Source organism: Podarcis liolepis (genome assembly GCF_965112155.1).
Source record: "Podarcis liolepis genome assembly, chromosome: 16".
Lineage (NCBI taxonomy): Eukaryota > Metazoa > Chordata > Lepidosauria > Squamata > Lacertidae > Podarcis > Podarcis liolepis.
The window spans coordinates 18,869,648-18,886,421 of NC_139567.1; the positions used below are offsets into that span (position 1 = coordinate 18,869,648).

General features: G+C 45.1%; 1 protein-coding gene and 1 long non-coding RNA gene across 2 annotated transcripts in view; one reads left to right on the forward strand and one right to left on the reverse strand.

The window, feature by feature from the left end:
* The window catches only part of LOC310696120, a 493,645-nt gene that overhangs the window by 111,214 nt on the left and 365,657 nt on the right, over positions 1-16,774 (forward strand). The gene's annotated exons all lie outside the window — the stretch shown is intronic.
* On the reverse strand, positions 471-15,274 carry ANKK1 (ankyrin repeat and kinase domain containing 1). Its single transcript, XM_083480984.1, has 8 exons — positions 15,006-15,274; positions 8,627-8,921; positions 7,593-7,744; positions 7,072-7,121; positions 5,491-5,646; positions 4,559-4,677; positions 4,083-4,122; positions 471-2,850 (listed from the first exon to the last, which is right to left on the reverse strand). Exons 1-8 carry the CDS (start codon positions 15,179-15,181, stop codon positions 1,562-1,564), a joined length of 2,277 nt encoding a protein of 758 aa, XP_083337110.1. The 5' UTR covers positions 15,182-15,274; the 3' UTR covers positions 471-1,561.

The following is a 16,774-nucleotide window of genomic DNA, read 5'->3' on the forward strand; positions in this document are numbered from 1 at the left end:
TGGAACAGATTGCATTTGACAACCAAGGTTCCACTGTATACTATTTGTATCAATCTGAAGAGGGTAACCCTAGGCCTCAAGAGTGTGGGGTGTGTGGAATTCGGCCCTCTAGATTTCTGTCTGGCCTCTGGAATTCCCCCTAGGCCATACCCCTGCTTTCCAAGCCACCCCTCTTATTGATCACGCTTGGCACCTTATTGGCACGCTTGGTAGAAATGTTTCCTGGTACTGCGGTGATGCCTCCTGCTTGTCTGAACAGCTTCAAGTGAGTACCTCTGAATTTTGTGTGGCTGGACTACAGCCGGCTGTGCGAAGGTAAAAATCCTTTCCATTACTCCACCCACTTTTCCCTCTGTCTCTCCGCCCACTTCTTGCCCCTCCCACCACTGGCACGTTCCCCCCGCCCCAGCTTTGGTCCTTGGGCTGAACAAGGTCACGTTAATAAAGTTAGTTAGACTGAAAGGAAACTATTTGACTTCATCTTCTATTTTATTTAAGTTAGCAAGCGAACTCCCTATTAAACTTCATATTGCCTAACTTCACCAAAAAAACCCACCTACAATTAAATTTCCATCGCACATAATCTTCCTGGCTGCATACCGGAGCCAATTAAATCCCACTTTGGAGAGCCATTGATCTTCAGTCTGTACAGTGCTGGGCTAGTGGGAGCAATGAACTGACTCCGGGTAAAGCAGAGACGTCTGTTCCTCTGCAAGATGGGGATAACAATGACTTACTGTCATTATGCGGATCCCTGAAATAATGCGTGTGAAGAGAGCATTTTCAAAAGTAGTACATTATTTTTATCACCTGTAGCACCCACACATCTGGCAGGAGACTCTGTTCAAGATCGTAAACAGAATTACGGTTGGGTGACTCCATTTCCAAGATTTCACTGTCAGGGGTCATCCACGCTTATGCTTGCCCTGTGCCTAGAAAACAGGGATCCAAGCAGTTTTTCATTTGTCCCACTGCTTTCCCCAAGAAAACTCCCTCTTTGCTGCTGAATCGGAACAAATACCTATCCACAGAAACCCCAGTTGATGTTTGCTCCTTTCAGCTGTAGAGATCAGGTTTTCCTGGGAGAAAGCAGTGGGCAAGTGGAAGTCTAGGTGAACCTTTCGTTTCCAACTCTTTATATTAGCTTCTACCAATTCTAGCCTTACTCTGAGCAGACCCACTGAAAGTTATAGGTCTGTTTAATTTAGTTTCATTAATTTCAGCAAGTCTACCCTTAGTAGAAATTGACTGAATATGATCCATCTTCTTCAGCACTTTGAGCTGCCTGACAGATGTGAACATTTAAGAGGAGTTAGATACCACTTATATCTTTCCCATGAAATGGACTCATTTTTTTTGCCACATCTCAAACCAACTTTCCTGAAAGTGCCTAATAGGACGATGGCACAAACTCAAGCGTGTCTTATGAGGGAACATCCACAGAAGCAGAGAAATTATTGCCCACTTCAATTCCTCATGCTGGTACTGACCCTCTCCCAAACTCTGAGGTCAATCCAGTTCCACCTCGGATTTGTTTGGATGTTTTCTTGGAGCCTTCCCTTCATCCCTCCTGGCTCCTTGGGCTGGCTTTTGAGGACTCCATGCCTTGCAACAAATCCACAATGCTTTGCTTTTCATTCCTGATGGCAAGTTGGAGTGGCGTGCACCCAGCATTGTCCTCCAGCTCCAGCAGTGCCCCAGCATCCAGCAAAGTCTTTACGATGGCCACATTGTCTTTGAGCACCGCAAGGTGTGTGGGCGTCCAACCCACCTTGTTCCTGATGTTGACATCTGCCTTGTGCTCAAGGAGGTTGAGGATGCTGAGAAAAGCCCCCCGCTGTACTGACAGGTGGAGTGGAGTCCAGCCCAAATTCTCAGCTGCATTGGGGTCCGCTCCGCTTCTTAGCAACTCGGAAATTGCAGCCGCCTCACTGTAACGTGCTGCCAAGTGAAGGGGAGTCCAGTCTAGGCTTCCTCTGGCATTCACTTTACCATGGTTGTCCACCAGGAGGTGGATGATGTCCACGTAGCCTTCGATGGAAGCCAGGTGCAAAGGCGTCCATCCTTTGTCTGTCCTCAGGTCCACAATGGCTCCATATTTTATCAGCTTCTCACAGATAAGGTATTTCCCTTTTGCTACAGCCATATGCAGAGCACTGTAGTGATTCTGGTCCAGGCTGTTGACTTCAACGCCGTTCTTCAGAAGGTACTGGACCACCCTGAATTTGCCTTTCTCCACAGCGAGGTGAAGAGGGGTCCGGAGGTTTCTCTGCTTCCTTTCCAGGTCTGCGCCTTGGCTGGCCAGCATTTTAACGAGCTTGATGTGCCCATAACAAGCTGCCAGGTGCAAGGCAGTCCGCCCCTCATTCTCCTGAGCATTGGGATCAGCCTGGCGTGAGAGGAGAACCCGCACCACGTTCTCAAAGTTGTTCTGAGAGGCCAAGTGAAGGGGCGTCCACCCATCAAGTTCTCGGGTATCGACGTTGGCCTTGTGATCGAGTAGGAGACGTGCAATCCTGTCGTCTCCGTTCTGAGCCACAAAATGGAGAGGTGACCAGTTGTCCTCATCAGCCATGTTGACATCTGCACCATGTTGGATAAGGAGCAAGATGGTCTCCAGAGACCTCTTTTGGACAGCCAGGATGAGGGGTGTGTAGCCACAGGCTATCCTCTTGTTGACATCAGCTCCCTGCCTCAACAGGAATTTCACCTTCTCCAGGTTTCCTGAAGCAACCATGAGGTGAAGGGTGTCTTCGTGGCTCTTGCTAACTTCTTCTGACATTACCAGAGCTTGCAAGCTTTCAACCTCATTCTGAGGGAAACAGTGGGATTGATCCTTCTCATTCTCAGCTGAAACAAAATTAAAAGGGGCTGAGAACATAACCAATGAGAACTGGTGATATCAGGCGCTTTGGTTCTGCTGAAATGTGGCCCAATGCCGTCTATGAAGTACTACTGTCAACTGCTGTGGCCAAGCTATTTATTAATTTTACTCATTTATATCCCACCTTTCCTCCAAGGAGCTCAAAATTTCATGGATGGTTCTTGCTCTCCCCATTTTATCCTCACAACAACCCAGTGAGATAGGCTGAAAAGATGGTGATTGGCCCAAGTTCACCCAAGTTTGAGTTTCATGGGAAAGTGGGGATTTGAATCCGGGTCTCCCAGGTTCAACAGTCTAATTAATTAATGTACCACACTGGCTCTGATATATGGCATGATCCTTCTCTGTCATATATGGTGCTAATTTTGCATTCTAGGATCTATAAATATTTGCTTGTGCCATTCTCTGCATTCTCAAGCAGACAGAGCTCTCCTACTGGATTGGTCAGCAATAAGAAGTCCTCCCCTTGGTCATTTTCATTAGAAACACAGCTGCCCCCACATATCCAGTCAGTCTGTGAAGTCGTCCAAATTGTGCATTGTGACCCACATCTCCAGTACAACTGATGGTAATGTTTACTTTCATATCTGACACCAAGCTTATTTCTTTTTCCCACCAGAGTTATACTGCAGGTTGCAACAAGAAGCAATGCATTCTGCTGCTCAGTTTGAGCTTACCCCCTGTCACCACTTCTATCCCCTTTCCATATGGGTCACTAGTCTGAACTTTCACCCCTGAATAGGTTTGTGAACTGTGGTTCTCTGCCTGACCCCAAATTGATGCTGGAATTACACACAAACACCCATCGATTAGGACTTGATTTACTCAAGTCCCAACTGGTTCTTATATCATTGCTTCACTGCGTTTCAATAGGTTTTCAGCTACTTACATTCTAGTTACTAACAGGTCATTGAGATAATTTCTTTAACTGATCCAATTAATTCCTGTTTGTAAGCCTAACTTCCAACCTCTATTCAGACCGAGAACTCTCAAAATGATTTGGAAGTTGCTGCTAGCCACCACACCTCTCAAGACCCGGAACAGGGCAGTGGGGAATGATGGGAAAAGGCTGTCTCAAGATTCAGTGCAATGCACTAAGGTCAGATTCCCTTATCCCGCTTGGAACAGAACATGTTGAGCAGTAGTACTTTGCAGTACTCCAAAATGTGTTTCAGATCCTACAAAAGCAGATACTTACCACTGCTGTGTGCTTCCTGAAATGAATTTGTACCCTTTCTCTTTGTATTGAAGACATGGAAAAGAGCATGGAGACAGTTAGCAATGTAATAACATGAGCCATGTGCTATTCTGTCATGATATCTCTTTTAAAAGGCCTCTTTACTGGATTGTGCTGTGTTTTATATTCATTTTCACTTTGTGTGCTACACACTTGTTACACAAAGGCATTCATTTCTTTGTTGACCTTGTATGGCCTTTTTGAAAATAAAGAAAAATCTATCTATATCTATCTAGGAATCGTTTCTACTGGAGAACTACAAATATGCAGAGCCCATCAGAACAGCAAGTCCCACAACTGAACTTGAGATGTTTTGCATCATTTCAGATCCTACTTCTGTACCCTTCTTAAGATGCAACACATGGAGAATTCCCTTCCTATTTAGGGCAAATGCTCTGCCTAAAATGACCAAGGTAGCAGGACAGCTTTCCCCTTACCTGTTCTCTTCTAGAGAAAGGAGGCTTCACCGACATCTTCCTGGAGAAGCGCTCATTCTCCAGGTCCACCACGGGGCATTGGGTTAGGGACAATAGCATGTCTGTCTCCACCACCACATCTAAGGAAGTGGAAAAGATTGGGAATGAGCTCGTTTCCAGGACTTGCACTTCCATTTCCCATGCAGCTTAAGAATGCTGAAATGCCAGTTAGTTGTGGAGACCAGATCCTACATGTTCTGGGGAGGCTGTGGTCCATGTTCCAGAGATATAGTAGATGGGGCCTTCTCTGTGGCAGCAGCACTTATAGGATGTCACTCATGGCAGAAAACCTGCTTTTCATGCAGAAAGTCTCAGGTTCAAGCTCTGGCATCAAGAGGTAAAGGATCTTAGGTAGGACATAATGGGAAAGACGCTTGCCTGGGACCCTGAGGGGGAGCTGCCTCTCAGATTGGGCATCATCTGACTAGATCAGGGATGAGGAGCATGTAGCCCTTTGTATATTGTTGGACTCCAACTCTTAGCAGCCCCAGAAGCCAGCAAAGCCAATGACTGGGGATGATGAAAGTTGAAGTCCAGCAACATCTGGAGGTCCACAGGTTCCCCATCCCTGATCTAAGAAGTAGCATTCTCTACTGCAAGAGGCATTCCATCCTGCAACCATAGAACACCTCTTCTCACTTCAAGGATTGGAATCCCTGTGGTCCTCTAGATAGTTTTGGACTCCAATTCCCAGCATCCCCAACAGCCAGCATGACAAGTGGCAAGGAATGATGGGAGTTGTAGTAGCCCAGTATCATCTGATCGATCCGCACAGGTTGCCTATCCTTGGGCTGTATGGATCAAAGGTCTGCGATCTCTGGATGAGGTCAAAAGCCCAGCTGGGATCCCATATGTAGAATAGCTCTCAGGAGGAATCCTTTCAGCTACCAGACCTGTGAAGCTTGGTCTCCTCTGGGGCTCTTGGTCCCAACATCTCTTCATCAAGTCAACCATCTGCTGGCATTCCGCTGGCCAGTCATCACGGATGGGCTCCATGGAAGGGCGCTGGCCTGTTGCCACGGTGACGATGACAGCCATTGTCTTGACCCCTGTTGAAAACGAAAAAGGACCACCTTCTGTCACATATTTTTCCTCCGTGGGAAAACTGTGGATGTATGTTAGGAGAAATGAGCACTAAATTGCTGACAGGTTTTGTGAGGACTTTAAAAATAAAAATAAAAAAATCACCAGCTGATGTGACATTGTGACACACTAGATTTAATACTGGCAAAAATGAGAAACTGAGAGAAACCCAAACGGGCAGATATGTCCATCTCTTGTGGTGAGTGGCAAAAAGGGCCTCCTCTCTGGTGGTAGTCCACTTCAGAAATATCCTCTCCAGAAAGATCAAGTTGAATCCCTCAGCTTGAGCCAGTCAAGATACCCCCTGCCCTCTCACCAAGACATCTGAAACAGGTTTACAGAGTGGTGCTTAAGCTGGGTTGATTCAAAAGGATTTTATCCCACTGTTTATAAGTGTTAACTTCATTTTACATCTGCTTCTTTGCTGCAGTTTTCTTCCTGCTGTTTTTATGGCTTTCATTTTAATTTCCCTTTGTGCAAATTCTCTTTATTTGGTTGTTACTCACTTTGGGAGTTTGCTTTTCCCAAGATGAAAAGGAGGCTTTGAATCTGGGGTTGGGGGTGAGTGGGTGGGCTGGAACAGATAGTTAGTTGTTTTTAATTTTTGTTAATGTATAGAAAGACTGCCTTTTTAGGCATAGCTCACATGGGGCGGCTTCCCTGTCATAAAAACACAATAGATTTTGAAAGAAGCAGCTAGATGGTTTATATGGAAGCAGCGCAAATGTTATTTTAAAAACATAGACTGCTTAAAATAAATAAACCAAGAGCAATATAAATTTCAGCAGATATAAAAAAAGCCAGGCATTTACTAGATGTTGTGGAAAGTTGTTTGTTCTCTATGCATTTCAACAGCTCTTAAGATATAATCAAATTTTGGGTTCCTGAGATCAAAGAGCAGGTTTTCACCTATGCTTGGATAAAATTAGATGCCATTTTGAATCAAGATGGCAGGCTGAAGCTTTCTAAACTGCACTGATTTTTTTTTTTGGGGGGGAGGGTGGTTCTTAGAATTATTGAGCAACATTGGGGCCTATCCCACTTGCTCTAAATAAATAAAAATAAAGGCATTTCCTCCATTAACAACACATTCACCATTCACTCATAGCGTTATGAAGAAGTGAACACTGGATATGTAACTGTTCTTGCATGGGTGAGAAACCTGTGGCCATCATGATGCTGTTGGGACTCCAGCTCCCATCATCCTTGACCGTTGTCCATCATGGCTAGACAATAACATATGGAAGTAGTCACAGGTTTACCATCCCTGTCCTAGAAGGAGTTATTGGAAGCCTGTACTGAAATTTCTGTTCCAATCCCTCACCTGCATTCTGCAAACGAGAACCCTGGGAGAATAGGTGATTTCCATCTCCTCACCCCATCAGAATTACCTGAATATGGCTTCTTCTGGGTAAGAATCTCCCAGATGACAATCCCAAAGCTTGAAAAAGAATGAAAGAAATGAAGATGAAACAAATGCAAACAAAAACACAAAGCATTATTAGGAGGAAATAGTTACACATGGAGCTTAAACAAAACAGGGATTTGAAAGCTATGAAATATGGTCATGTGGAGCAACAGGGTGGGCTCAAATATAGTTTGCAGCCTGAAAGAAAAGACAAAATGGCTCCTTCCCCCTTTCCATGTATGGAAACCAACCAAACTGCAGTTGGATGTTGTTACTTTAACACAGGTAATGAGTATACTCAACGGTATACCTGAACTTTTCCTGCTCCAAGTGCCTCAGCATCTGTTACCTTAAGCATCCTTCTCATTCTGCCTAATGATTGGGTTGGGCGCAGACTGCAAGCTGAGAAGTGGCAAGCAAGACTCAACAGTGGTCAGAAGGTAAGTCAACTCCACCAGAGAATGGATAGCCAGCAACTCAAAGGGACAGCAGGTTGGTCCTCACCTGTAGACATCAAATTTAGTTCCTGGTGGACTGGAGCTCTGCAGAAGTATCTCAGGAGGGATATAGCTCAAACTACCCCTCTGGGCTGACCTCTCAATATATTCCATTAGACTTGATTCCTCCATCCACTTGCAGAGTCCAAAATCTGAAATCTGAAGTCAAGGTGAAATAAAAGTACATTTTTCACTTCCATGCCTACCACTGATGTAACTTCATTTGTCTCCTTATTTCTGGGCATGGGCTCCTTTTTGTATTTGTGTGAGAGTTTGTTGGTGTGGGTGGATGTTACATAAAATTTACTTTAATTATAACTGGAGCCAAAAACCACAAATTCACAGATGTTTTAATTTTTCAACATCCTCTGGCCAGAACAAGAGGCAGATAAATAAGCAGTGCTGCAGTGAGTAAGAGGAGGAGCAGGTCCTGGGGGCTCTTGTCATTGGACTGCGTTCCAGGATCTGGGCCCTCAGTAGGTGCCCAATCACGCCAACCATTGGCATCAGCCCTGATCTTTCCCATCCTTGAAACTTGTAACTGGATATGTTAGAGACAGAACCTGGGACTTTCTACAAGCAAAGCTGCATCATACATGCAGGACTGAGCTATCACATACACACACACTAATCCTGCTCCCCAGGGAAACAGGTGGCACTGTGGTCTAAACCACTGAGCGTCTTGGGCTTGCCGATCAAAAGGTTGGCAGTTCGAATCCCTGCAACGGGATGAGCTCCCATTGCTTTGTCCCAGCTGCTGCCAACCTAGCAGTTCAAAAGCACGCCAGTGCAAGTAGATAAATAGGTACCGCTGTGGCAGGAAAGTAAATGGCATTTCTGTGCACTGTGGCACTTGTCATTGTGTACCGTTGCGCCAGAAGCAGTTTAGTCATGCTGGCCATGCTGTGGACAATTGCCGGCTCTCTCGGCCTGAAGCGAGATGAGCGCCGCACTCCATAGTCACCTTTGACTGGACTTAACCATCCAGCGGTTTTTTACCTTTTACCTTTACCTGAATCCTGCTCCCCAGTTTGACCTCACCTTCACATGCATGTTGGCATCCAGTAGGATGTTCCCTGGCTTTAGGTCCAGGTGAAGCAAAGGAGGCTTCAGACTGTGCAAGAAGTTCACAGCCAAGCTCGTCTCATGGATGATCCGGAACTTGAGTTGCCAAGACATTTGGTGGGTGGGGAGAATCTTCTCCAGGGACCCATTGGCCATATATTCCATCACAATCCCCAAAGGGCTGTAACAGATACCATAGATGGACACAATGTGCTGGAACTTGATTTTCTCTATCTTGGCTGCCTCTTCAACGAGATGCTTTGTGCTGGTTCTACAGGGGGGTAATGTGGAGCATTACTGCTAAGTTTTGGTCTCAAAACAGTGAAAGACACAAATAAGAACACAAGGCGAGCCTGCTGGGTCGGATCCATGTTGTCAAGCTCTGTTGTTTCAGTTTTACAACAGCAGCACAACACATTAGTGTACTTTAACTTCAGTGGTAAATGCAAGTCAGTGCAAAAGATTGGCTGAGATGGTACCAAGTGATGAAGCTTAGACAGGATGGTGATGGCGCCACGGTGAGCATTTCAATGAATGATTTGTGTAGTCTGGGTTAGAAACTGAGGAAGAATCCAGTTTAAATAGATGCATACATTAAATTTTGTGCCTTTGCCTTCATTGGATCACCTTTGGCATCAAATGCCTACTTATGTCCAAGCCACTCATGAGTGGAACATTTTTCTTCCTCTCTCATAATATTAGGACTTGGAGACATCCAATGAAACTGAACATTGGAAGGCTCAGGACAGACAAAAGAAAGGACTCCGGCACACAGTTAGAAATCGCTCCCAGAAGAGGTGGTGATGGGAAGAATAGGGTGTTGGATGAGATGGGCCATTGGCCATTGGCCATTGGCCTGATTCAGCAGGCTCTTCTTGTGTCAGGATTTGATTTTTATTTTTTTAAAAAAATCCTAATTATATACAAAACTATTCACACAAAAGTCATATATTATACATACATATACATATATGCATATATATATATATATATATATATATATATATATGCAGGTTTTAGCCTGGGAACTTCCCCTCTGCCCAGAACTTTTGAGGCAATACACCACACCCCTCTACAGTATTTATAGGAACTCAAACACTGAGATCCCGCTCTGTTCCAGTAACAAGAAGCCGAAAGCACCAGCCTGAAGATGACGAGTGAGACCTCGTCGAAACGTCGCCTAGACACCCCAACTTTTACACGGGAAGACACCCGAGGACACCAAAACCTGCATTCCTGTACCCGTGAAAATCTACGAAAACATATATATATATATATATATATGCAGGTTTTGGTGTCTTCGGGTGTCTTCCCGTGTAAGAGTTGGGGTGTCTAGGCGACGTTTCGACGAGGTCTCACTCGTCATCTTCAGGCTGGTGCTTTCGGCTTCTTGTTACTGGAACAGAGCAGGATCTCAGTGTTTGAGTTCCTATAAATACTGTTGAGGGGGTGTGGTGTATAGCCTCCAACGTTCTGGGCAGAGAGGAAGTTCCCAGGTTAGTGTGTCTTTTCTTCTTTTGTTCCTTAATTACTTGAGGGATATCTTGAGTGATTTCTTGAGTGATATTCTGAGTACCACTTAGGTGGGTCATTAAGTGTGGATTAGTTGCTAAAGCTTTCGTGTCTTGACCTCTTGAGCTTGTGAAGAGTTTTTCTGAGAAGATGGCTGTACTGCACTTAGTTGTGCTCTGGCTTGGCTTCGTGTATAGGGGCGAGCTGTGGTTTTGTGCCCTGTGCCAGCCAGATCTGTGTAGGGATTGCAGGGGGGTGCAGCATCCGGAGGTGCCACTATGGTTTGGCTACTGGATGGTGTCTGTAATTTATCTGTGGAGAGGGTCTGGGTTTGGGTCTGGTGTGGTTGATTGGTGATGGCGTTCTGTGTGCCTCTGGTTCTGGTGTCGGTTTTTGTGGGGAGGGCTAATTTCCAGATGTCTGGCAGGCGGGACGTGTCGTCACGCTTGTTCATGTTGTGAGGGTGTTTCTCTATCTCGATGGCTTCCATGATTATTCTCTTGTGGTGATGTTCCATGTTAAAGAGCAATTTGGAATCTGCAAAATTAATTTCGTGTCCTGTTTCTTTCATGTGAAAGAAAGAAACAGGACATGAAAGAAACAGGACACGAAATTAATTTTGCAGATTCCAAATTGCTCTTTAACATGGAACATCACCACAAGAGAATAATCATGGAAGCCATCGAGATAGAGAAACACCCTCACAACATGAACAAGCGTGACGACACGTCCCGCCTGCCAGACATCTGGAAATTAGCCCTCCCCACAAAAACCGACACCAGAACCAGAGGCACACAGAACGCCATCACCAATCAACCACACCAGACCCAAACCCAGACCCTCTCCACAGATAAATTACAGACACCATCCAGTAGCCAAACCATAGTGGCACCTCCGGATGCTGCACCCCCCTGCAATCCCTACACAGATCTGGCTGGCACAGGGCACAAAACCACAGCTCGCCCCTATACACGAAGCCAAGCCAGAGCACAACTAAGTGCAGTACAGCCATCTTCTCAGAAAAACTCTTCACAAGCTCAAGAGGTCAAGACACGAAAGCTTTAGCAACTAATCCACACTTAATGACCCACCTAAGTGGTACTCAGAATATCACTCAAGTAATCACTCAAGATATCCCTCAAGTAATTAAGGAACAAAAGAAGAAAAGAACACTAGCCTGGGAACTTCCCCTCTGCCCAGAACTTTTGAGGCAATACACCACACCCCTCTACAGTATTTATAGGAACTCAAACACTGAGATCCCGCTCTGTTCCAGTAACAAGAAGCCGAAAGCACCAGCCTGAAGATGACGAGTGAGACCTCGTCGAAACGTCGCCTAGACACCCCAACTTTTACACGGGAAGACACCCGAGGACACCAAAACCTGCATATATATATATATATATATATATATATATATATATATATATATATATTATAGATAGATAGATAGTCAGGTCCCTTGCTATACTACAGTTTTGCAGCATTATTTTATAATTTTATACAGTTATATGCATTGTTGCATGTACAGTGGTGCCCCGCAAGACGAATGCCTCGCAAGACAAAAAACTCGCTAGACGAAAAGGTTTTGCAGTTTTTGAGCTGCTTCGCAAGACGAATTTCCCTATGGCCTTGCTTCGCAAGACGATAACGTCTTGCGTTTTTTCAAGTTTGTTTCCTTTTTCTTAACACCATTAATACAGTTGTGACTTGACTTCGAGGAGCAACTCATAGAACGCGGTCTGGTAGCCTTTTTTGAGGTTTTTGGTGATTTTTGAAGCTTTTCCAAAACTTTTCCGACACCATGCTTCGCAAGACGAAAAATTCGCTAGATGAAAAAACTCGCGGAACGAATTAATTTCGTCTTGCGAGGCACCACTGTATATGCTTATGCACTGGTAACCTGGAAACCTGGAGCAAAATAGTATATGTAAAAAACGAGTATATGAGAATTGTTCATATTTTTAGAAGAACCAATAAAAAAATAACTGGCATCTCATCTAGCTCAGTGAGTGAGATGGAAATGATTGAAATTCTATAGATAAGATAAACCAGAAAAGTAAAGCTTTTGGTTGACAATTTTGGTCCAAGTGCTCTCATGACAATCTTGCGATAACTAAGGGTAGTAGACCAGTGGGGTTTAAATTTAGGCGAAGCCAATAATTAAATGTCCTGCGCCAAATCTGTAATTCAACAGAGGGGAGGTTAACCTCTAAGCGCAATGAAGCTTTTGGAACACAGGATGGAACAAGAAGGAAAAAAACGCCTTAGGAACTTTGAACAGCTTCTGTAGATCCAAGGTGAGTGCCTCTCCAAATCTGAGACCCATATATAACTGTGCTAGGGGTTTAGCTTTAAACACTTCAAGAGCTGAGGGTATGTGATTGCCACCTTTGGTATGGAAAAGGCACATCAGAATTTTGGCACTTTGGGAGGCTTTTTGCTTTGCATGCATATGATGGGCTCCCCATGACCCTGTTGACTGCAAAATAAGGCCGAGGTATTTAAAGACCAATAAAAAAATAACTGGCATCATGGAAATGACTGAAATTCTGTGCAGATAAACCCAACATTGAAATTCTGGGGAAACTCCATTCCCAGTTTGGAATTGCACATGCAATCAATGTCCAGCCCTTCTTGAGGGTAGCATCAAGATGACTTAGAAGCGTGTGAACAGCGCATCACAGCTTAGTCATCATCACAGAGAGAACACCTGGACTGCACTAAGAACCTGACCAATATGCATTGTGTTCACCACATCAATAGCAGTGGTACTCCTACAAGCAAGTTCACTACCTGCTTGCCCATGGGCTTGCAAGCCCCTCTGTGACATCAGAGAGCCTTGAGGCAGTCTGAGGCAGTACTGCACCTCTGGCTGTGCTTGGTTCAGCTGCATTTCATTTCCTTCTGACCTCAGTGCTTATAGTTCCTCCAATCATACAGTGGTACCTCAGGTTAAGTACTTAATTCGTTCCAGAGGGCCATACTTAACCTGAAACTGTTCTTAACCTAAAGCACCACTTTAGCTAATGGGTGCTGCCGCCGCGCCACCGGAGCACGATTTCTGTTCTCATGCTGAAGCAAAGTTCTTAACCTGAAGCACTATTTCTGGGTTAGCGGAGTCTGTAACCTGAAGCGTATGTAACCCGAGGTACCACTGTATATACATGGCTGCAACTCAGGGCTCAACCACACTTCCGCTTGTTCTGTGATTTCAAAGCATGGGCTCTGGTTTCCTGCTGCTTTCCCTGGGAAAACCCACTATTTGCTTCTGAATCAGAAAAATCCACCGAAAACAAGGCTGACGTTTGTTCCAATTCATTAGCAAATAGTGGGTTTTCCCAAGGAAAGCAGCAGGAAAAAAGAAAAACCTCTTGGACCACCTAGAAGTCACAGACCAAATGGAAGTATGATGAGCCCTCAAAACAGGCACCCCCAAACTCGGCCCTCCAGATGTTTTGTGACTACAGTTCCCATCATCCCTGACCACTGGTCCTGTTAGCTAATAATAATAATATATTTATATCCCGCCCTCCCCAGCCAAAGCCGGGCTCAGAGCGGCTAACAACAATAAAGTAACACAGCATTCTAAAATCAATTCACTTTAAAATCAATTCAAAATTAAATTAAATTAATGGCAAACATTGGGCTAGAGTTCTGTGAGGAGTACCAAAGGAGGGGGTCAGACTGTGCCTTGGCCAAAGGCCCTGCAGGCCCTGCAGAAAGATGTCAAGTTCCACAGGGCCCTAGTCTCTTGTGACAGAGCGTTCCACCAGATCGGATCCACAGCCGAAAAAGCCCTGGTTCTGGTTGAGGCCAGCCTAATCTCTCTGTGGCCCGGGACCTCCAAGGTGTTTTTGTTTGAAGACCGTAAGGTCCTCCATGGGATATACCAGGAGAGGCGGTCCTGTATGATGGGAGTTGTAGTCCCAAAACATCTGGAGGGACAAGTTTGGGGATGCCTGCCTCAGAATAACACTCCATGCACTTGTTGGAGTGGACCATTGTTCACAAAACCTGTGTCATTAATTTTTTTAGCCTTTAAGGTTTGTTTTCCTATAGGGCAGAGTTTCCCAAACTTGGGTCTCCAGCTGTTTTTGGACTACAACTCCTACCATCCCTAGCCAGAAGAACCAGTGGTCAGGGATGATGGGAATTGTAGTCCAAAAGCCATTGGAGAACCAAGTATGCGAAACCCTGCTATAGAGTATACCATGGATCAAGAGGGGAGAAAGGAGAGGGCAGGAAATCTCTGGCTAAAGTATGACTGAATAATGGTTTCAAAAGTGCAAAGGGTCACAAAGAGTGAGGGGTGTTCAAATGCCTTTTAAAAGTTCATGCGCTTCATGACTGGTCCCCCCCCCCCAAAAAAAAATGAAGAAAAGAAATCTTAATTATAAGGATTACAGGGAAACTTTGGGGTAAATTTAGCAGTGAATGACAGAGCCCATCTACATAATGGATATTTTAAAGACAGTTGGTTGGTTTGGAAGTTCCATACCAGAACAGGCAACCATTGCAGTATCTAGTCTTGTTTTGCCTGGGTGCAATGCAACAGTTTTTTAATATTGCTTCTCAGCTGGCTTCACATTCTGCTCAATAACTTGCCTGACCAGTTGGTGCAGCTCAACACACGCTAAAGGCTGCCAAGAGAATTAGCTTCAGGCACTTGACAAGGTGGGCCTGAAGCAAACCAGGCCAGTCTCAACTCGCCTCCCACTGAATGCTGTTTTTGTTGCTTTGGCCAAGGTGTGAGCTAAGCACATCCAAAGAGCCTTTCAAACAGAAATCTGCCAAGGGAACCCTCTCCAAAGAAAGCACCTCGCACAGCCAAGCAGATTACCTGTCAGGTCTGGAATCCTGGGGAAGGCGAGAGGAGCACTTCACTGCAAAGGTGGTTCTCCATCGCTTGTGCCTCACTCGGAAGACCTCGCCAAAAACCCCACTGGCCACCTTGAGCCAATCGTCCTCAAAATCTTCCTTGGTGAACATGGTTAAGCTACCCAAATGCCGGTCCATTTCCAGAAGAACAAGCCAGGAGGACCCTTCCTCTGGAGAGCTGCCTCCGCCTCTTGTTCCTCTGCATCTGATGAGACAAGGAAAGCCCAGGGAGGACTGACTTCCTAGTTCTGGCTTGCCAAGGGCGGGCAGAGAAAGCTGTGTGTGTTGATTGCATTTGTTTGGCATGACTCTTAATGAAGTCACAAGATCCACAGTTTGCAGCAGGCAGCAGTGCCCTCCGAAACAGACCAGCTCTTATACAAGTAAGACAGCAAGGAGGAGAGAGAGAGATACAGTGGTACCTCGGGTTACATACGCTTCAGGTTACATACGCTTCAGGTTACAGACTCCGCTAACCCAGAAATAGTGCTTCAGGTTAAGAACTTTGCTTCAGGATGAGAACAGAAATCATGCTCCAGCAGTGCAGCAGCAGCAGGAGGCCCCATTAGCTAAAATGGTGCTTCAGGTTAAGAACAGTTTCAGGTTACGGTAAGTACAGACCTCCGGAACGAATTAAGTACTTAACCCGAGGTACCACTGTACAGTACACACACAGAGGCCTCTTCAGTGTGATAATCCTGTCTGGGTGGGGAGATTTTTCTGCCTTCAAGTGAGCTATTTTGGCCCATCTGAAGACCCACAAGTGCTCAAGGCCGTTGAAAGAAGCTCTGACCCATCCTTCTCTCACCCTGTCTGTTCTACTCCTCACAGTCAAAAATTAAATTGTATGTTTCTTGGGGCAGAGATCTGTTCCCGTTTATTTATTCCTGTACTGTGCTTTGATGGAGATGTATTTCCCAACAAAGAGCGCTTCATAGCGAGGCATTCCTGATCGAACCATGGTTTAGATTTGTTGGAGTATAATGGCCACCGCGTTGCCTTTTTGGGGGTCAAATAGGGTTGAAGAAGTAAAATCAAATCCTGAAACAAGTTTATTCTAGTTTCAGGGCATGAGGAGTTTAAGAGGTTGTCTCTCCTAATGAGGAATATATCTGAGTGTAACCTGATGGAGATGGATAAATATAAATATAAAATGCCAAGTGTGGGGCAGGGGGCCGCTCTTTCTGCATTTATCCTATTTCAGTCGGTCTCTGACTGTTTCATTCTGTTGACACTGTAAGTTTTTAAATAAATGAATGAATCACTGTATGTGTTGTTATGTGTGCTTCAATAGGGATGTTACTGATTTTGATGCCTTGTGTTTGCCTGCTTTGTAGAAGAGTAGGGTGGTAATGTGTTACATATATACAAATAACTACAAAAGGGTATGATCATCCGGTGCACATTTTCTCAGGAGGAAACCTTGCCCGAGGGATCATTGGTAGGGATGTTAGGCAGAAACTCCACAAACACATAGAAACCTATGTCACCACTAGTGTGCAGTGTCTGGGAAGTCCCAGGGTGATCACATGGCACACCTGATTCTCAAATGTCTCCTGCTTAACTCCTTCAGTCAGGAATGGAATGGTGTGGTTTATGAAGTTACATAAGAAGGGAAAATCCCCAACCCATCCCAAACAGCTCAACCCTGCAGAAACATCCCAACAAGTAATTAAACTTTTATGAGTCCTGCTGGTCAGTGGCTCAAGTTGCTTCATAATCTGACCAGCA

Coding starts and splice junctions, on each gene's coding strand:
- ANKK1 (XM_083480984.1), bottom strand. CDS start 15,181: ATGGACCGGCATTTGGGTAGCTTAACCATGTTCACCAAGGAAGATTTT. Junction 7,122..7,592: donor ACTAAATTTGATGTCTACAG/GTGAGGACCAAC, acceptor TTCTTTTTCAAG/CTTTGGGATTGTCATCTGGG. Junction 4,678..5,490: donor GAGGAGACCAAGCTTCACAG/GTCTGGTAGCTG, acceptor CCACTTCCTTAG/ATGTGGTGGTGGAGACAGAC.